The sequence below is a fragment of the Chiroxiphia lanceolata genome, chromosome 3 (genome assembly GCF_009829145.1).
Source record: "Chiroxiphia lanceolata isolate bChiLan1 chromosome 3, bChiLan1.pri, whole genome shotgun sequence".
NCBI lineage: Eukaryota > Metazoa > Chordata > Aves > Passeriformes > Pipridae > Chiroxiphia > Chiroxiphia lanceolata.
Genome location: NC_045639.1, coordinates 80,562,813 through 80,584,328, shown reverse-complemented (window position 1 = coordinate 80,584,328; position 21,516 = coordinate 80,562,813). Strand labels below are relative to the sequence as shown.

Below are 21,516 nucleotides of genomic sequence, written 5' to 3'. Positions count from 1 at the left end.
TCCGGGAGGCCCCGCCCCCTTCCCGGCCCCAGCCGTTGCGCTGCGGGGGGGACGGCGGTGCGCGCGCGCGCGCGCCGCGCGCTCCCGCGCATCTCCATCTCCTCCGCACGTGACCCCCCGTCCCTGGAACGTGGCATTGTGTAATCACGTGACCCGGGAGCGGAGCGGGGGGGCCGGGGGAGGCAGGCAAGGGGGGCGGGGGGGCTGCGTACGCGACGGAGCGGGGTGCGAAGATGGCGGACGAGGAGGCCGAGCGGGAGAGCGGCGGCCCGGGCGGCGACCTCCTGGAGCTGCGGCGCCTGCGGGAGCGGCTGCTGGAGCTGGAGACGGGGCTGCGGGAGAGCCGCGAGCCGGCCGTGCAGGCGGCCACCGAGTACTGCAAGCAGCTCTGCCAGGTCAGGCCGCCTCTTCCCTTCTCCCTTCCCTTCCCTTCCTCCAGTGCCGTGCCCCCGCCCGCGCCCTCCCCTCCCCCGCGGGGTGTGTGCGGGCTGTGCGAGCCCGGCCGGGCCGGGGCGCGGGGGCCGGGCGGCACCAGCGCCGCCCCCGCCGCGGGGAACCCGGAGCGGCGGCGGCCTGGGGGCAGCCGGGGCTCGGGGCCGAGCCGGGCGATCGCCCCTGCTCGTTGTGGCTGAGGCGGAGCGGCCCCGCGCCCGCTGCCGCTCCGGCCCGGCCCGTAATCCTCATCCCCCGCCTCGCTCCCCCCGCCCCGGTTCTCGCGGTCTCCAGGCCCCTTTGTTGTGCTCTGCGGCTCGGCTTATCGAAGGGCCCTTTGTTCCTGGCGGTGGCGGACCGGGGGCCCCCCCGTCCCTCGGGCACCCCTCCTCCCCCGGGGGCGAAGGCAGGGAGGCGGCGGGCCGGGCGGTGGGGGCTCCGCCGAGGGGCCGGGCAGGAGGCTGTAAGTCCGTCCCGGGTCCCTCAGCGCAGTGCTCCTGCTCTGTGCTCCCCTCGCCCCTTCCCTATCTCATACCCCGGGGGGATAGCGGAGTTTCTGCCAGCCTGGGAAAGAGGAGGCGGTGGAGTGGTGATGGGCTGAACTAAGTCGCCGGTGGTGGTAGCAGGTCGGTGGGTCTGCGGTGCTGCTCCCCGTTTCCTCGCCCTGTCAAGGCAGCGCAATCCCGCCTCGGGAGAGGGCTCCCAAGCCGGCACTGTTGGAAGCACCATTGTGTGTAATTATTTTACCGTAGGGAGAAGGCCTACTTCCAGAGAGCTGGGTTTGGTCCTGGAGCAGGGTTTGTTTGCAGGTGTTTCTTCTGAGCTGGTGACCCTGCTGAGTCTCCCTTCCTAAACAAACTTTGTGATGCTAGCTCCACAGTTAAAGCAGACTGCTCCATTTTAGTTGTGTATGTGTCTATACATGGCCCTGATTTCTCTTAGATATCCTTTCTTGGGTGGCGTTAGGTGCGTCCTAATGTATAAAACAAGTTCTCAAATATTTTGGGCCACAGAAATTCACAGAAACCACTACTTCTCTAGCTTTACTATGTTTAATAGTCTGTCTGATAAAAGTGATAATGTTTGTTTACACATTACTGTCACCCATTCATGGAATGTAGGCACATTGTTAAAAGGTGGAATGGATAAGAGCGAATTCACATGGTTGGTTTGAATTGTGTTTTATTTGTGATTTTGTATCTGTTTTCTTAGAGTTGATTCTTGGTAGCCATTGTAGCATACTAATTTCATGTCTGTCACTTCTGGATTAAACTGAGTTGTACTTTTTCCCAACCAGGAAAATTTACTACTAAATAGTTTAAGCATATTTTTGTTCTGTTTCGTATATACAGGAGTTGTATTTCAGGTTCTTTTTCTCTGGTCAAAATTTATCACATTGTACTTGGTTAGAATGTCTGTAGATGCACAGAAACAAGATTGGTTTATGCTGGTTCAGATCAGTGTGTTCTCAGTCTGTTTTATCTTTTTACCTCCTTTCTTACATTTGTACACTGGGAGGTAGAAATCTGCCATTCCTGGCTCCAGCTTCACTTCTGACTTGTGAATGAGCTGTTCCTTGAACTGAAGTAGTTGGATAGGTGGGAATGAAGACACCATCCTTAACGCATACAGAGTAGGTTACTGATGTCTAAAGCAGATTTATCATTGAAGTTGTGGTTGTGTGTTCTTGGTTAGTAGCTTCAAGAGTTGATAGGTGGGTTTAAAGTTTAACAAATGTGAATATTCTTATTACTTCGGTGATTGTTGTAAGGCCCAAGTTTACCAATTTTCTTAACCATGCACCTTTTAAAAACAAATCTCACTGAACAAATCAGATGCGTAGAAATTGACTTAGATGTAAATCTGTGCTGATTTGAAATGAGTTACTGTTCCTTCCATACCAAGATTTATAGGAAGGCCATATCTGGTTTTGGAGGCTGAAGGCTGGTGTGTAACACTGAGGTTTGAGACATGCCATTTCAATGTTGAAAGATCCTGCTTTTCAAATTTTGAACCAAGGTCTAAACAATTGCTTAATGTATTAAAAAGTGTTGTTCTTGGGCAGGCATTTTTTATGCTGGTTCAGTGGGCATTTTTTAAAATCTGTTCACCTGTGCTTGTGGTGCCAGAATACTTATCTAGCCTCTCTTACACTTTTAATCCTTCATTTGGGCTAACACAAAATAGCATTCATGATTCAGATAGTGGTCTTAGCTGCTTAGTTTGTACTGCATCACATAGGCTATAGAAAAATCATGTAATGTAAAAGCCACCTCAGAAATCTCTTTTAAATAATGGTTTATAGGCATCTGCCTTGGTTTCCTGAATAAAGTCTTGGAATGTGTATTGATGAAGGAATAATTTGGTCAAACGTACGAAACTCAGAGTTGTTATATAATATTTATAAAAAACTCTGTAAATATAACTTATATCTTAGCTCTGGTAATACAGTGCTGAAGAAATATTTTAGTATTTGTCTTGGTATGATTTCACCTGCCTTTTCTTTTTTTCTTGGTGCTTAGTTTCTAGGCATGCAATAGCTGTAAAGATCTTGCAAAATCTTGTGTCCCTGTTTTATTTTGCCAGGTAGTGACTCTGGAGCCCAGCAAACACAGAGATTGTTGCCATAAATTAAATTTAAATTTATTTTTTTAATGAAGTGGGTAACATAATGTTCAAGAAATCAGTGTATTTTCATACTGATGGAAGCTGAAGAATGTGCAGTAGAGCATGGAAAGATCCTTAGGTTCAAAGGCAAAGAAAGGATTTAAGTATTCTGTGCTCATTAAATGAAGTGGGAGTTGTACAGCCAAATCCCTTATCTGGTTTTTAAAAAATCTCAGTTTGAACTATTTATTTTTTATAACCTCATAGTGCAGAATTCCTGTTATAAACACAGGAATTGTGTTTATACAAGACCCCTTGTACCTTGACAGAAAACGTTATACAACTGTTTTCTTCTCTTGTAAGAATAAAGTTTGCTTTGATGTATTTTATATGCAGCATTTCATTAGCTACAAATATATTTGTGTGTTGCTGCTGGTTGCACTGTGAAATGATACAATTATTCTTAAAATTTAAGGAGATTATAGACTGGACCTTAATCCTGTACCATATCTATGTGAACTCCATTGGCAGCGTGCAACATTGTTGTTATTAACTGAAATTCACATCTGTATGGATATATGTAAAATGACTTTTTAATTGCAATTCTTGCTCTTCTGTTGCAGTTTGGTAATTAGCAAATCCATGACAAATGATGATGTTGTCACAAACTGTATGTGTGCATACCGGGGCAGACAGAATAAGTGTCTTCAGCTGTAGTGACTAAAACTTGAAAATGTGAATTTTGCAGGAATTCAGAATGGTCCAAAGAAAGATTGCTGTTCTTGTCATCATGTGGTGACTGATTACATTATTTTCAAACTTAGCTCTTAAAGGTGGTCTGTTGTGTTCATTCAGCTGGAGAAGATCAAAATGTTTGGGTTTTTTTTTGCCTGAGAGCTAGGTGAATATGATGCTGATGGGTATATGAGAACTCCTCACTATGGGCTGTGTTCCCTTCCATGGTCATTACCCATTGTACCCCTTTTTTTTATATACCAAATTTCAGGCTGCTAACAGAATTTCATTTGTCTCTAGTTAGTTCTGAAATCTTTGTTATCTCCACCTATTCTGTTTTGCTATGGTTTACATGTTTCATCTTTGAGTCTTCCCTGCATTATTATTTTGACTTTTCATCTTTTTCCTGAATCTGATTCTAAGGGGTTTTTTTATCTCTCCTGCTGTACTTAGTGGTACAAAATCTGCAACACTGTGAGATGATCAGGTTTATTCTACTAATGTACAAGTTGTCAACATACAGTGACCTATATTATAAATATAAGAAGGTATTTGGGCTGTTGTGCAGTCTTTCCTCAATAACTTTGCTTGTACTTTTGGTTCATCTCTTGGTTATCTTATAATGTCTGCCTGTTTTGAGAAAAATTGTGTGTTAAAATATGGTAGTAAGTGTGCTTAGCTGTTAGTAGACACATTAATATCCTTCTAGTGTAGACAGTTTACTCAGTAGAAACCTAGGAGCTTCTTAACACTAGCAGAAAAAGTGTAATGCTGATGGAAAAATGGGGGGTCATGAAAGTTTTTAGGTATTTCAAAAGAACCCCCAAACCTTCTTTTGAAGAAGCCTTGTTTTTAACTGCTCTGGCTACACAGAGTTTGTTCCTCCTGTTTTAAGCTGATTTTTACTGTGTTGAGTTTCTAGTGAAGTATTAGGACCTTAAGGTCCTACCCTATTTTTTTTTCTGTGTGCTGTCATGCTAGAGTAGATCTTGGTAATATTGGGGAATATATACTGTACTAATCTAAGTTGTCCCTCCTAAAAGCAAACATGCATAGCTCTACTTAAAAAAGCTTCTTTTTTTTTTTATTATTGCATACCTCTGATCACTACTTTTTAGAGTATGATCCCTTGCCAAGGGTAATTCTGTATATAAAGACCTCAACAGCCTTTGAAAGGCTTTTTTTGCTATTTCATCAAGCACCTGCAGTTGTGATGTCCTTCTTGCTGATGTGACCATAAGATTAGTAGTCACTGGTGGTGAAAAACACCACCAGCAAAATGTCAGGTGCCCTTTTAATATAAGTAGAAGACATTTCCTCTTTTTCTTAATATCACGCCTGATCTCTTACTCCAGACAACATTCATCAGACTCTTCCCTGAGTGTGTAGATGATTGTCCACCTTAGATTTTGTTTGGCTCAACAGCTAATAGCAATATTTAAATAATATAGTCACAAGCTGCTGGAATGTGATTGTTAGTAAGGTGGATTTTTTTGAGCTTTCAGTTCAATGATTTCCTGTCTAACCAAGTCTCTGTGTCTTCTTTTGAGTATGCATGAATTCTGTAGCATCTACTTCTTTAAATAAAAAGTGTTTTCTATTGAGTCCAGTGAGCAATTTTTTACGCTGAGCCTAACACTTAAAAGTTTCTGTTTTGATGTTTGTCTTTACACATTTGCCTCTACCATTCTGTGTTTCTTCTGGTCTCACAGTTACTATTTTTTGTACATATATTACCATGAATGTAAGATTCCCATCATAACTTCTAATACTTCTAATTTTGCTTTCATACCTGTGACCTCCAGATGTTCTGCTATTCAGGGAGAGATGTGCAGCTGCTAGAAATCACAAGGAATCTGCTAAAATATAGTACACCACCCAGATTCCCAAGTGCATGAGGAGAAACAGCTGTCATCAGTGTGTCATGTCATGCAAACTTTCAGTTGCCTCGGGCATTTTTGTGCTCCTTCATCACTGTAAGACTTGCCCTGTCAAACAGTGATGTTATCTCTTTGAACAGGGAGCGGGGTAGAAACAATACTCGCAGATTTTTTTAAGTTAAACTATGAGGAGTCAGGGAAATTGTCTTACTTTCAAATAAAATGGTACGTGCGCATTTTATCCAGATACGTGTGTGAAAAATGTTTAGACAAAAACACCCTCACTGTTTAGGGTACATCCAACCAATGAGCATAATTGTTTTAATACCCCATTGTCCTCAGTAATGGCATCAAGCCTCAGCATCGTTCCAGATTGGAGCTGGTCTTCATTAGAACTTCCGAACTCTATACTGTAAGATTTTATTAATAAATTTTCCTATATCAAAGTAATTCAACTAGACCATGATTCCAAAGGCAGATTACTTATTGGTAAACCATAGCTTGTTTAATCTGTTCTCAAAAATTTCTGGTAAGAAAGATTCAAAAAACCTCCCTGGATAATATGTTGTAGTTAATTTGTCTTTGCCTTCAGTCTTTTCCCACCCCCTTGATCTCTAATCTCTTGTTGCAATTTGACACTACTGTGATTTATTGTATCCCATGTAGATAGGAAAAGTAGCATATTCCCTTTCTGTTGGAAGCACCTCTTAGATTTGCAAAACTATTTTCAGTCATTTTCCAGTTTTCGCTTTTGAGAACAGAGTTTTTTGCAGTCCTTGATTTTGAATTTTTACTTTTTTTCTCTTTCCTTTTTGCTTTTTTGTTATATCCTTGAAATGTATGTCGTTTTGAAGTCCTTACTTGCAGGGAAGGTAGCAATCTAATAATTCAGTAAGAAAGTGACAATCTACCTAAGACTTAGGATTTAAGTACTTTTCCTGTAAAACATAGCCTTCGAAGTACAAACACTCACGAGAACAGTGATAGTTCTCTGAAGCATAACAAAATAAGGTAGTTAAGAAGATAACAAAAGTAGATGGAGGACTTAAAATTAATAAAAACTTCAGCACCTTGACAAAAGCTCACCTTTCTATGTAGGTTCAGCATATAGATACTTAGTTTGTTAGTTACCCTGATGCACATGTGTTGCTGGGTTAAAGTTATATGATGCTTTTACTGAAGTTATTGAGAACTCCTTCTATCAGCAAGCTACCATTTCTCTAAGAAATACTTGTAGTTAATAGTTAATAATTACAGGTCATGACATGTGGATACAGTTCCTGCATAATATCCTTGATTCTTGTTGCCCATTCAAAGACTGAGAGGCATTCTGCTATATACAGTCCCTCAGCTCTTTAAAAAAACCTCTGAAGACCTCACTGTAGATTTCAATTTAGTTGCAGTAGTTGGCTGTAAGCAGTAGCTGCACATCTCTGCTAGCATAACTAAATGTATTAAGTACCTTCTGTATTGGCACATGCCTTTATCTTTTCCCACAAATTCAAGCTTCATTCCTCACTTTTGAACAATGTATATCAGTAACGTCTAGGTTGCTTTCTCAAACTGCAGTTATTGAAGATTCATTGTTTCAAAACCAAGAGGTACTGACTATGGAAAACATATTGTACAGGACTGTATAAGGAATATATGTAGGTTAATATTAACATTCAGTAAGGCATCTCATTCTATCAAAATATCTTCATTGTGTATCTGAAGTTTCTTGATAAGGACGTGAGATATCTATTTGAATGTCCAGTCCATTGTCTATATATTTTACTTTTTTTATTATTATTATTATTTTGATAGAGAGTGAATACCACAGATTTGGGGGGAAGGTGGCAGAAAAGTGCTCTTCTGGGGAATCTTTGCTTCCATTGTGACTAAGAATCAGGGAATTTCATCTGGCCTTTTCCATTTACTCTGCCATTTAAATATCATAGTATTTTTTTACTCTTGGCTTTATGCAGACATACTGTATATTGCAGGTTGTTTCTACGTAAGACTTCCCTAATTTACAGATCAAACTAGAACAGTTAGGAGACATCAATATTTTGTTTCTTCTGTGTGTTGCATTGCCTAAACTGATACACAAGGCGAAGAAACTATTTCGAATTCGTACATGTATGGAGCATATCTTCAAGAAATAGTGCTGCAGGCAATGGTTAATATCTATAAAATTTTTTTTCTTTAGTGTTTTTTAAAAGCCTCCATATAAATCCTTGAGCAGTTGCCATACAGCATGTATAATTCTATAGTTTTCAGGAGGGAAAATAGCATGATGTTTTTATGCCATCAGTGTCTTTAAAATAATGATGTACAGCAACTTGCAAATTTAAGTTAAAATAACAGGTGAACAGTATGGCTTGAAACTATCTTTTGAAATAGCATTCCCCATTTTATTAGATCTGTACTTTTGCATATGTTAAGAACTTGATGTCTCATGTCTTAAGAAGTGTACAGGTCTTTCTTTCTAAGGTGTGGAATATTTTTTAATATTTAGCTTTCCAAATATTCCAAAGACAACCCCATGGTATTATTCCTCGTATCTTTCATCTCTTTAAGTATGCACTGCTTTCATTTGGGAAGAGTTAATCTAGTACCACTTAGTAGTTGGCAGAACAAAGAGATTTGGAAAGAAGGTATATGTAACATCAAAAAGGCAGTGGAGCTTTATAAAATTATTCTCTGAAAATAGACCTGAAATTATTCTCTGAAAATAGGAAATTGGACTAAACTTGCAAAAATGCGTGCCTGTAGTTTTTGGTAAGAAGAGTTTGATCAAATGTCTTTTCCATCTTCTCTTCTGTAACTGCTGTACAGTCTTCTGGTATACAGTATTTCTGGCTTTGTGATTCCCTGTATGAAGATAAAGTAAATTAAACATTCATCAGAGAAACAGGAAAATCCTGTACTAACTCATGTAGTTCTCACTTTATTATTTTGTTAATTATTCTGAGCTAGTCATACAATTCTTTGTCCTTATAGGGACTCGTGTAACATGGACAACTTCTACCAAAGCTCCATCCAGCTTCAGACATGACTGCTGGACAAATGCATTTGTTGCTATGAGAAACTTAACTTGTGGGGCAAAATTCTTTAGGCTAAAGACTAGTCTTTATTTTGTAACTCTCTATTATCTTTTGAGTTGAATTTAAAAGTTTTCATTTAACTGGTAGTGAATATGTTCTTGGTCTCCTGTATATGATAAAGAACAGAACAATGGAGAGAATGGATTCTGTTGAATAGTCAAATCCTGCTTGATATTTGTGTACCTAATACCCTGAATACTCTTTGGATGAATCAGTAAAGTACATTCAGTGATCAGGCATTAAATCAAATTAGGAATAAGGAGTTCCTCAGGCTTGTGATTTATAGAATCATAGAATGTTAAAGATCATCTAGTCCTAACCACCCTGACATGGGCAGGGACACCTCCCACTGGACCAGATTGCTCAAGGCCTTATCCATCCTAGCTTTGATCACTGTCGGGGTTGGGGCATCCACAACGTCCCTGAGCAACCTGTTCTGGTGTGTAACCACCTTCACAGTGAAAAATTTCTTCCTAATACCTAACCTAAATTTCCTCTCTTTCAATTTGTACCCATTCCTCTTTGTTCTATCACTACAGTTCCTTACAAAGAGTCCCTCTCCGGTTTCCCTGTAGGTTCCCTTCAGGTACTGGAAGGTGCTATGAGGTCTCTTCTCCTTCTCTCCAGGCTGAACAGCTCCAGCTTTCTCAGTCTGTCTTTGCAGGGGAGGTGCTCCAGTCCTTTTATCAACTTTGTGGCCCTCCTCTGGACTTGCTCCAACAATTCTATGTCTCCAGGGCTGGATGCCGTACTTCAGGTGGGGTCTCACAAGAGCAGAGTAGAGGGGTAGAATCACTTCTTTTGACCTGCTGGCCCCACTCCTTTTGATGCAGCTCAGGGTGTTGTTGGCTTTCTGGACCGTATGTGCTCATCACTGGCTGATGTTTAGTTTCTCATCAACCATCACCCCCAGGTCCATCTCCGCAGGGCTGCTCTTAATCACTTCTCCACCCAACCTGTAGGTGTGTTTGGGATAGCCACAACCCAGGTGCAGGACCTTGCACTTCCCTTTGTTGAACGTCATGAGGTTTGCATCGGCCCACCTCCCAAGCTTGTCAGGGTCCCTCTGGATGGCATCCCTTCCCTCCAATGTGTTGACTGCACCACACAGCTTGGTGTTGGCAGCAAATTTGCTGAGGGTGCACCCGATCCCACTGCCCATGTCACCAGCAAAGATATTGATCAATATTGGCCCCGGTACCAACCCCTGAGAGACACCACTCATCACTGGTCTCCACACGGGCACTGAGCTGTTGACCACAGCTTTTTGTGTGCAGCCATCCAGCCAGTTCTTTACCCACCGAATGGTCCATTCATCAGATCTGTGTCTCTACAATTTAGAGACAAGGATGTCACATGGGACAGCGTCAAACACTTTGCATAAGTCCAGGTAGATGGTGTCAGTTGTTCTACCCCTGTCCACCAATACTGTAGCCCTGTCGTAGAGTACTTGTCTCAGGAGCTTGTGATAATATGCTGTTTTATAACAGAATGAACACAAGGATGAGGGCAAAAAGAGATTAACTGTTCAGAACCACAAAAGACAATCTGAACTTCATTGTTTCTTTAATCATGGAGGGTTGCTCTTATGAAGAGAATTGCAGAGATAAAAAGTAACTTCTGCTTATGAATACGTGGTAGTAAAGATGATAAAACTTCAGTATCCCAATTCTACAGACCTGGAACTTGCATAATGTTTTAGTTGAAACTGGCATGGCAGTTGAACCCTGCTTTTGGATACCCAGCCAGACTGGTGAACCATATCAGTGTGATGGCAGGAACTTAAGAGTTCTCCTCAGGTTTGCTAACATATTCATGAGAAAGGATGGTCTTGGCTCCTCTCCTTCTTCACACATGGACACAGCAGCAGTACTGATAAAAGGATACAGATTGTTGGTTATTAGACACAGTGTAGTAGATGTTGCCTTGTTCTTTCACTGGAAATAGAGATCAGATTGAAGCATCCTTTGGGATGCCAGTTTGACTGTGCTGAGTAGACAAGCTTAAAATGATGATTAAGTAACCTTCCTACTGAGGAAGAAGATTATCAATTAAGTTCTCATCAGAATTAAAAAGGTTTGAAGTAGCAGTGGGAGAAACTGCATTCATCTGATAAATGCTAATACAAAAATGTAATGCAGTTGAACTATAGAAATATTGTAATGTGTCATTTTTCTTGATGAGAGAGCAGGTTCAAGTCACCTATGCTGCAGGAAATGCACATTTCCAGATTAGACACAGTTATTTCTGGCTGTCTTCCTATTTTTAATCTGCCCATATGCCAGTCTGATAATTAAAAGAATAGGTAAATTAGATTTCCTGGCAATGGATAAAAGTTTACTGTAATGAACATCCCACCACATTCGTGAAATGCTTAATAGCCAACTGCTGAATCTTGTTTTTAACTAAACAGACTAAAATATATATGTTGGGATGACAACACTGAATTGAGACCTGAATGAAAACCTGAATAGAAAGAAATGCAGCCTAGGACTATAAGGAGTTCACTTCTTATATAAGGATGCAAGAGAGAAATTAGACACTGATGACCAGATCAGAAAAAGCATATTGAATGCAAAATGTAGAAAGATTAATGGCAAGCCTAAAGATGAGTAATTTCTAATACTGGATATGACAAAGCGTGAGGCTTAATGAAGTTATTTACTGGTGTTTTAAATAACTTACTTGTTTTAAAATAGTTTATGGATGTAACCTTAAGTTGTCCATTCATTTTCTAGGTATTTTTCTAAAACTAACTAGTTTTTGAATTCCAGGCAAAATAGTGCTTAAAACTAACGAGAGGAAATTTATCTTTTGTTTTACCTCTTTCAGTTTAATAATTTGCAACCTGAGCTCATGCAGTATATTCAGCATGCCCAGGTGAAAAACATAGAAATTGCTTGTGCCTTTTAACTTATGTTTGGGGAAAGAAACATCTCTCTATTAGCTAACAGGAGGTTCTGTGTTTGGTAATTAACTTCCAGTTTTCTCTCTTCTGCTGTTTGTTTTTTTTTTTTTTATTATTATTATTGTTTTTGTGGTGATGGTAGATGACATAATTATTATGAGAGTTGTAGCAGAGCCCCACAGGCTCTTCTTCTATTTTTACCTCCATATATGCTGGGGGGCTTTTTTTCAGACCTTCCTCCAGTGTAGACTCTGCCTTAAAAATATAAATATATTTTTCAACAACATAGTAACATCTGTCTTGGTTTTGTATCTCTAAACTGGGGGCAGTGGTACTTCCCTGCTATTCAAAGTTATATACTTTATATATATCAGACTGTATATTGGAGAACAATCATGGATTTTTTCACTGTTACTTTATCTGCCTAGTGAAGTAGAAATAGTTGGATTAGGGTCATGGTTAACTTTTTATGCTTGTGTGCTGAAGGCTCAGGGTGGTAATGTCCATAAAAATTGAATTGTAACAGTAGTTTAAAAAAAATCCTCAGAAAGTTAATCTTGAGGGTCTCTATGTGGTTGATCATCATTACCTGGATTCTTCCCACAATTAGTCTTAATTCTCTTTACTAGAGATATGTAACCATGAGAGTGTGAGCTACAGTCAAGTAGTTGTAAAGAACCATCAAGGTCATTAACACCTTATGTGGGGTAAATACACCTAGGGAAAGGAGGGGGGAGTTCAAATAATCTGTGCATTCTTGCATTTTCAGAATTGTCGAAATCAATTGTCTCATTATTGCATAGTCACAGTAACTAGAGCTGCAGGGAGTTTTACTAAAAGAAAAAAAAAAAATCCAGAAAGGAGACCAAAGTAGATGTGGTTATTTGGAGAGAATCTTTTTCGGCAGGAGTTAAAAAGTAGCTCATGGTAATTTTTACTAACTTTCTATCTTTGCTCAACTTTTGTGTTTTCTGATTTTTGTGGATTGATATTAAATTTATTTTGCATAATAAACTACATAATAGGTACACTATATGAGCTACTGAATATATGTATGAATGTGTAGTGGTTGAATAAACTGAGAAAATGAGTCACTAATTGCAGAGTAGGTTATGTTTGCTGGATTTCAAATGTATTCTAATTCTTTCTAATAAATCAAAATTAGTCAGAAAGTAGTATCAGTTCTTTAACAAGTACCTTTTCTCAATGTGTGTTCTGAAACTCCTGTTGTCTCCAAAAAACCTCCAGGAGGATAGCTTTCCTCAAATATGAACAGAAGTGTTAGTGCAGGACTTAATTTCTCACTGTTTCTGTGCATCCCCTTTTCCCTTTCTCTGGTGGAGCTTGAGCATAAAACCTAGATCTGTATCATCAATGTTTGCAGTTTTACCACAAAAAAAAGATGTGCAGTTACAGGTCAGTTTATTCTTTGTATTCTGGTTTGGTAGACAACATTTTAGATTTCTGTGGTTCTGAAAATTCAGACTGACTGAAAAAAAAGATGGTGAGAGGAGAATGTTTATGTAAGGAAAAAAGGCTTATAGATGGGTAGAATTTTGCAACACTGTTTTACAGATTACCTTTAAAACTGTTAAGGAAACTAGTACTTTAAAGTACTGGAGCTATTGTGGTTTTTTGTTTAGATAACACCTAAAAGCATTAGTTTTTAGTAAGTGATGATTGTCTATACCAGAGAGCACATACCCCTGTGTATCTGGGTACTGAAGGTACCGATAATAAAAATCAGTGCCATCATGTAGGTGCAGAACACAGCATAGGTGGGCTTTTTTTTTTCCCCCGTGGAAGGAGAAGCATTGTAGTAAGAGTGTTTAAGAGTATAAAAACATGCATGCTCATACACTACAACAAAACTACTTTTAGTGTTCTGGTTTTTTCTCTTCAGTAGATGAATGAGAAAGTGAATGGTTGAAAGAACAATTTTAGAAGATACATGTGAACCAAAATAGTGGGTGTCTGGATCAGACAAGGGGTTCACTTTGAAAGTTATCTGATCATCAATGTCACCACACTTTGTTTTACACTGTGGAACAGTCTTTGCAGTGTGGAATGTGTTTTGGATGAAATTAATGTGTTTTGGATGAAACTAATGTGTTTTGGATGAAATTAAACTACAAGCTATGCTCCAGAAGCAGTTGCAGACAGTCTGCTTCAGCCACTAATGGGTGTCTGGTTAATGGAACCAGCTGAAATAAGAAAGTCTGAAATACAACCACCTCTGATGATTTCACTGGTGACTTGGGTTCTCAGAAATGCCTTTTCTGCTGTATGGATCTCCGCCTTGTGCATTGCATTGAAACGCTATAGTCATTGTGAACTTCTTGTGGACCACAACTTAACTACAAACTCCAGTTCTGGTTTTGAACTTAGTCTCTGAATGAGTCTCTCTTGACTTCATGAGTATTTCTTGGACTCACTGACTCAGTACTCACTAATCTTGACTTGCTTTTCCTTGCTTTCAGCTGTGGGGTAGAGAAGCCGGTGGTATTGGGTGTTAGGATGGCATCGCAAAGTGTAAAAATAGCTGGAGTTTTCTCTTTGAAGGGAAAGGAAAAAACCAGTGAAGAAGATTGGAACTGCTGCCCGTCAGTGGAGGAGTAGTAATGGAAAAAAAAAATTGGATAGCTCTGCACCATGCCTGCAGAAATTGATAATGAAAACACTTGCTTAAATACAACCTTGTAGTAAGTGATGGAATAAAGAGTCTGGCTTCAGTCCTCTCTTCTGGGCACAAGTCAGTATCTCCATTAGAATTAAAACAGCATCATCTCACTTTTCAACCAAAGGCATCTTGGTTTTCTAGAGCTATACTTCGCTTAACAACTTCATTGTGAAACTATTTGGAAGACATATTCAAAGCAAAAATAGCGTATCAACAACTTAAAATCTTGAAAGGTTTTAGAAACTAAAACTGAGTACAAATTGGTATTGATGTTTTTTGATTATAACCATAATTTAAATAGTACTTGAACACTAGAAAATATAATTGCATTTGATTATGTCATTGTATTGGGTCTGATTGAGATGGAGTTCATTTCACCATAGCAGCCCTCACAGTGCTGTGCTTTGCACTGGTGGCTAGAAGGGTGTTGATAACACACCAGTGTTTTGGCTGCTGCTGAGAAGCACTGGCACAATGTCAGTGCTGTCTCTCAGCATTCCCCCCCCTCAAGGGCTGGGAGGGGACACAACTAGGCCAGCTGACCAAACTAACCAAAGGGATATTCCATCCATATGACGTCAGCTCAGATATAAAAGCTAAGGGAAGGAGGAGGAAGGGGGGGACGTTTGTTATTTGCAGTGTTTGCTTGCTGAGAAACCACAGCACGTGCTGAAGCCCTGCTTCCCAGGAAGTGGACGGACATCGCTTGCTGATGGGAAGTAGAGAATAAACGTTCTTTCTCTTTGCTTGTGCACACACAAACTTTCGCTTTTGCCTTGTCTCAACCTACAAATCATTTTCCATCCTGTTTCTTCTCCCCTGTCCAGCTGGGGAGTGATGGAGCAGCTTGGTGGGCACCTGGCATCCAGCCAAGGTCAACCCACCACAGTCATCCTTAGTTTTGTAAATACAGTCTGATATTCTGTATCTGATGGAGTTTTACTGTTTGATTCTGGATTATGTTATTGTATTATGTTGTATTATAATAACAAACCTGTATGAGCTAATATTGTCTCAGCAGTAGTCTAGCTACAAAGTCAAAGTAACAATGGTTGTTTGCCTTGGTAAAAGTTTGTTTACCGTGATAAACAAATACTGAATCAGTTAAGTAGTGCCAGTTTTCATTTGCATAATTAAACTGCTTTGGAAATTATTTAGAAGTACAGTGCTATGTTGTCTGGCTGTAAAATGACCTCTCCATGCACAGTTCTAAATAAATAGAAACTGATTTTGTTTGGGCATATCTGTGAGGACAGCAGTGTTTCAGATGGTGCTGTTTTGTCTGATGCTTGTGGACAGATTTGAAATATGTGTGCTTTTCTGTGTAAGTTTTTTTGTAATCTAAAAATCAGTTTGCCTGTAGGGCATCCCAACTAAAAAACCAAAATGGAAACAGGTCATTTATGTTTGAGTTTCTTTCTTGGAGGCAAAGTTGAAAAGGTAATGAAGAGGGATTATGACTATGGCGATTCAGAGAATGCCTTGATCAGAGAGTACTCCTATTTTTTTTATTTTCCTCTTCTCTCTCATACTTTTTAAAATGGGCAGGAGGTATGATGGGGTTCATACTATATAAACATTCAGTTTACTCTTTCAAATGCTTTAAAAATCATCTGTTACAGTATTTATTTCTAGTGCCGTAAATGGTGAAGTCTCATGGGCAATCTGAGATAGGCTTGGTTTAAATTAGACATAGTAGTAGTAGTAAGGTTGTTTTTTTTTAACACGCAGAACTAGTTCAAGAACTGTTCAAATTTTTACTTGAATACTGTATTTGATTCACTTCTTAGTTGGATGGTTTGTCCTTGTACAAAGTGGTCATAAATGCTGGTTGCATCCCAGCTACTCCTTAGCTACCTCTAGCCTCCTCAAATTAAAGTGCCTTTCATGGGAACCTTAACCTAACAACTTAAAAGGAGTTGTAGCAGTTGGCTTTTTATGTATGAAGTTCTTGTTCTCCATCTTCTGGTAAAACACTGAACAACAAGGAGGAGAGAAATCACAACAGTAAAACACGGTCTTCAGCTCTACAAGCTGTAGATCACTGAGGCTGAGAATGATGGTATTTTAACACCTCTAGTTTGTTTTGGTGTCCCCTTAGGAGGTAACTTTGCTGTGTGACTTTGCAAAGACATCATCTGGTACTAATGCATTGGTACAAAAGCCTATTCATTCCAGATACATCTAAACTTGGATTTCTAGTATATTTTTAGTATCCCAACTAGTTAATTAAAAAGGAAATGTGTTATAAAGCTATTCTCAGCCAGTCTGTTCGTTTTCCTTACAGAAGAGAGACATAACATTTTTAGATGCTGTGAGGACATGGCTACCTAGTCCATGGTTCTCTGCTCATTGGTCATGCCTACTATCATCCTAGTCATCTTTTAATTTACAATGGATTCTTGGGGCAGGGATGATTTGACTACTGCAAACCAGGACTAATGCTCCACTTTGAAGGGAGAGATCTGTTCACTTAGAGTTTGCTTCTATTTTACCAGTTCAGTTCCATGACTTTTCATTTGATTCTGTAATGATACTGGGACAGGACTGGAGATGCACTGAAGACTCAAGGCCAGAAGCCTAGCTTAGTTTGTAAACTGTCATAAATTGACCTCAAAAGTAAACTGTTATCAACTTTCCAGGAATTTGAACAATGCCATCTTCATCACATGCTCAGTTCTTTAGTGGTTGCAGTAGTCAGTGAGATTATACTTCAGGCTCACAGATTTTCTCTGAAAAACACAGCCCTCAAATTGAATTTAGCTTGAATGAAATTAATATCTATCCCCAGTGTAACAGCTATGTTTTCCAGAAAAAAAAAAAACAACAACCAAACAACCCAACACTTTTATTCCCCTGGTGTTAAGTCAGAAGACGGCATCAACATCACAACTGTATACCTAGCTACTTGATCAAGAATCCACATCATGTTCCTTGTTTCATCTCTTGGGATTCACGGGCTTTGTCATGAACTAAACTGTCTTGCAATTTGTAGCACTTGCTGTCTCTCTGGTACCCATGCTCTGTTTCTCTTTAGGGTCTTGTCACCTCTGCATGCAATTTGAGAAATTTCTTCATGGCTATCCTAAGAAGACTAGAGACCCTTTCTTTCTGTTATCTTTATTCCTGGAAAGCAGTGCCTTGGTGAACATTCAGCATTTTTTGAATCCTTTCATAAAGGTGTTTTATTTCTCACTTCACTGTATTGTTCTGTTCTTGATCTGAAGAATTTATGTGTACAACAAGGTTATATATAATAGTTTAATTTTTACATTGCAGTTAGACATAGTATAACTCATTGATTTTTAAAAAATACTTTTTGTGTATATGTATTTTCTGTAGATATTTCATTAGTGAGTTCATCAGTATTAAAGAGAAGCACTGTATTAATTTTTTAGAGATTTCATCTCAGAGATTTTATTTTCTTTTGAGCAATAGTTAAACATAAGCAGTTGCAGCTCGTGACTAGCATACTTTTAAGGTTATCAATGTGAAGCATATGCATGGGAAAATACTTTTTCAGGGAGAAGGTTTTAGTTTTGGAAGTGAAAACTGACTTAAGAGTACAGACCCTTGGAGTTAGTATTGTGAGGGATGTCTTTAATCTTACTAATTGGGTTATTTTTTTAACCGAATAGTAGACTGCTCCTTTATTGGAAAAAAAATAAAGTAGAGAGAAATGATCTGGGCCTACTAGTCAGACTTTTAAACCCTTGTCTTCATTTAGTGATTATCTGCAAGGTATGGAGATAAATGCAAAAGGCAAAAAAAATGAAGTACAGAATCATGAAGGGGAAAAATATTTTTTACAAGAGGTACAGTGAATCTCACTTGTCTAAACTTCAGTAAAATTACTTTTTCATGTCAAAAGCAGAAAGATGGCAGCTCAAGAAGGATGAAATGCGTAGGGTACTGGATATTGAGATATAGTAGCCAATGTTTCCATTTTAATTTCAGTTTAAGTTTTGGTATGACTCTCAGATTACTTTCAGGCCTACACTTCAATTTTGTAATACAAAGACGATTATGCTGGTAATACAAAATTGGGGAGCATCATCTGTTCTGTTTTCTTCATGGGTCATCATAGTTGCATTGACAGTGTTCTTTACATTCAGCAGCAGTCAGTTGGCATAAGAAGACTCTTTCAATAGGTATGATAAGTATTTTCATATCCTTACTGCTGCAGTGTCTGGCTTTGTCTAGTTCCCATGGCTCATCATTGCAAGTTTTAGTAACTTGGACATCAACAAGCAGGAGTTAGATTATTATTGTGCATTACATTGCTGAAGTACAGTTGTGTATATTTGAAAGGTAATTCTTGGTTATCTAAAGTAGTACAGAAGAAATTTGAGGAAGTAAGAGTGGAAATAATTGCAAGCTGATAGTAACATGGAGCTTTTAAAGGTCAATATTAGAGTTACCACTCCCTTTTTACACTGTTCATTAGCTGACCACAGACAATATATTTCATGACCTGAGGGAAATACACACAGCTTTATTTTTCCTCAGTTTGTGTGGGAAAAGAAAACTATACAGATGATGAGTAACACTTGAGCAGTACTTATGTGGGAGAAACAGTATGTAGTACTGCAAAAGCTTCTTCCTGTCACTTTTGTTGTATGTTTTTAAAGGCAATGCCTGGCACTAGGTCTGGGTTTATAATAAGATCTAATGTAGAAGACAGCTGCTCACAAAGACCATCTGTTTGAATCATATTTGGGGTTACCTGACCCAGGTGCAGCACCTTGCACTCCGACTTGTTGAACTTCTTGTGTATACTTGTTGATGTTCTTGTGGATACATTTCTGAAGCTTGTCTGAGTCCCTCTGGGTAGTATCCCTCCCTTCTGTGGTGTCAACTGCATCGCTCAGCTTCGTGTCATCTCCAAATTGCAGACGGTGCACTCAATCCCAATATCTGTGTCATTAATGAAGATACTGAATAGCATTGGTCCCAAGAAAGAGCCCTGAGGGACACTTCTTCTGGATCAAGTTATGGTATATGTGTTCTTTCTTGCAGTCCCTTTCGTCCTAAATATCCAACTCTAAGCCAGTCCAGAGAAGTAAGTGGAACTTGATTTGACTGAAGTAGTTATGTTTTCAGGCTCATTAGGGTGTACAGCATCTGTCTGCATCTTCCTCTATGATGGTGCCAAACCCAGGTTCCCCAATTCATTTTCATTTCTTCATGATCCATCTAGTGATACAAGCTGTGAATGGCTCTGGTCATTAGACCTTCTTCTCTGGTCATACCTACCTTCTAGACCAGACCTCCTCTGGTCATACCTACCTTCTTCACGGAGGAGAATCTTAAGCCAAGAAAAAGGTTCTTTAAATCATGTACATGGTTCATACGGGATGCCTGCTTCACTGATTTTCTCAAGTTACACTCTTTCTTGTCTGGAGCCCTCACTTTCCTTTGAAATTTCAGTTGATCCTAGCAGAATTGTAGGCATTCTTTACCAGCTTTGAATTTTTTCTTGAATTGGATCCTTTGATGGTTCCTGTGAAAGCAGCTGCTCTTTTGGATCAGTTGGTTGTTGAGAGGTACTGGAGGAGTGAGAGGTGGGGATGTGCCAGCTGAGGGGAGTCCTGCCTTTGTGGGAATGAGCAACATGAACCTGAAAGGGCACAGTGATCTCACTGAGAAGTGCTGTTGCTCCTGCACTTGCCTGTTTGAATGGAGCTCTGTCATTGCTTTGCTACCTCTGCCACTGTGGAGTTTATTTCATGGAGGGCGTTCCTGCAGCCACTCTGTGTGCAGCTCCTAAAGACTCATCTCCAGATAACTTGAGCGTATCAAACTTGTTGCTTGGACTTTTCTGCTGTGTGGATGTGCTTGAGGAAAGTCACTGAAATAGAGGTTCTGCTAGTTACTGAAGTGGTTTGGGAAGTGCAGCTTACCTGTGTGACCACTGTCTGTCACTTTCCCAGCGTCTTAGTCCTTTGGATTTAGTAAGGAGTGAAAATAACAGTCCCAGGCATACATAAATTTAAGTAAGCTTGCCCTTATCCAGATATGTACAGGGTAAGAATCATTTTTTTAAGAGGTGAAGAAGCACACGGATGTGGGCCATACATGTGTAACTTCAGTTAATAGTAAATAATGCTGCCTTTTAGTATAAAACACTGCTTTGGTGTTGCAGATCTAGTTTTAGCAGAGAGGGTTGTTCAGTATAACTTTGTAAAGTAGCAAAGCATCCTCTGGTGGGTGTGTTGCTACAGCAACATTCTTGTCAGGATTTTGATAAAGGATTGAAAACTATGAAATGTATTGTTTGAAACTTACCTGTGGCTAAATATTTTCCACAGTTTAAATCATGTATATAATACATATTTATTTTTATCTTACAGATCAAGATGATTCCCTTTTTGGAGGATTCTTGACTATGTAAGCTGCTGCTAAAATAAAATGCCCATTTCAGTCTCACAGAGGAACAAAACCTTGCTGCTGTGTTCTGAATGCACTACTTGGCTTGATTAACAAGCGTGTCCTGACAAGGGAGATAAATAACTTAATGAGGCCCAGGGCTGGGGGTAAAATTCTTCCTTTTTATGGTTGCAAGCAGAGCACAACAATAATTCATTAAGCAAAACAGAATGAATTTGATTTTCTTTGTCCAGTGGCAGTGCTGTATAGTCTAGGGACACTCAGACAAGGAAATCTGTCATGTTTTTGAAGGGTGTGGCAGGCATAATATAGTTCATGTAATGGCTTAGAAGTGGCTGATCTATATATATGAGATAAAAATAGCACTATTTAATGCTGAAATTAGTGCCATTGTGCTATAGTGCAGACTTCTCTGCTTGCTTTATGCAGTGTATCTACCACTTCTAAAAGATCGTAGTAACAGGTCACCAGCACACCAAATACTTTTTGTTAGATGATGGATTCTGAGAATTTGCCAATCTGTTGATTGTATCTATTTTTACTTACTACTAGTACTAAACCTCATATTTTAAAAATGAAATTTTATTTGCTTCAGTTTATTCTTATTAATCTGGATTTGAATTGTAGAGATCTTCATTGGACTGTTGTCAGTTCTGCAAGTGCTTTTGTAATTCTCCCATCCAAGTGTTAAGGTCCACATGGTTTTTCTGTAAAGTTCCTAATTATCCGCGAGAATTCTATCTGGATTCTGTCATAATGGGCCAGCAGTCTTCAGTATCGTCCCTTGTGCAGATC

The 21,516-nt window shown here is 39.5% G+C and overlaps 1 protein-coding gene across 1 annotated transcript in view; it reads left to right on the top strand.

The window, feature by feature from the left end:
- The first annotated feature begins 218 nt into the window (after positions 1-218).
- ZNF292 (zinc finger protein 292) overlaps positions 219-21,516 on the top strand; it is a 56,126-nt gene continuing 34,828 nt past the window's right edge. Inside the window, exon 1 of the mRNA XM_032681492.1 lies at positions 219-395. Coding sequence (XP_032537383.1) covers positions 234-395 — 162 coding nt within the window. The 5' untranslated portion in view covers positions 219-233. The remainder of the gene's footprint in view (positions 396-21,516) is intronic.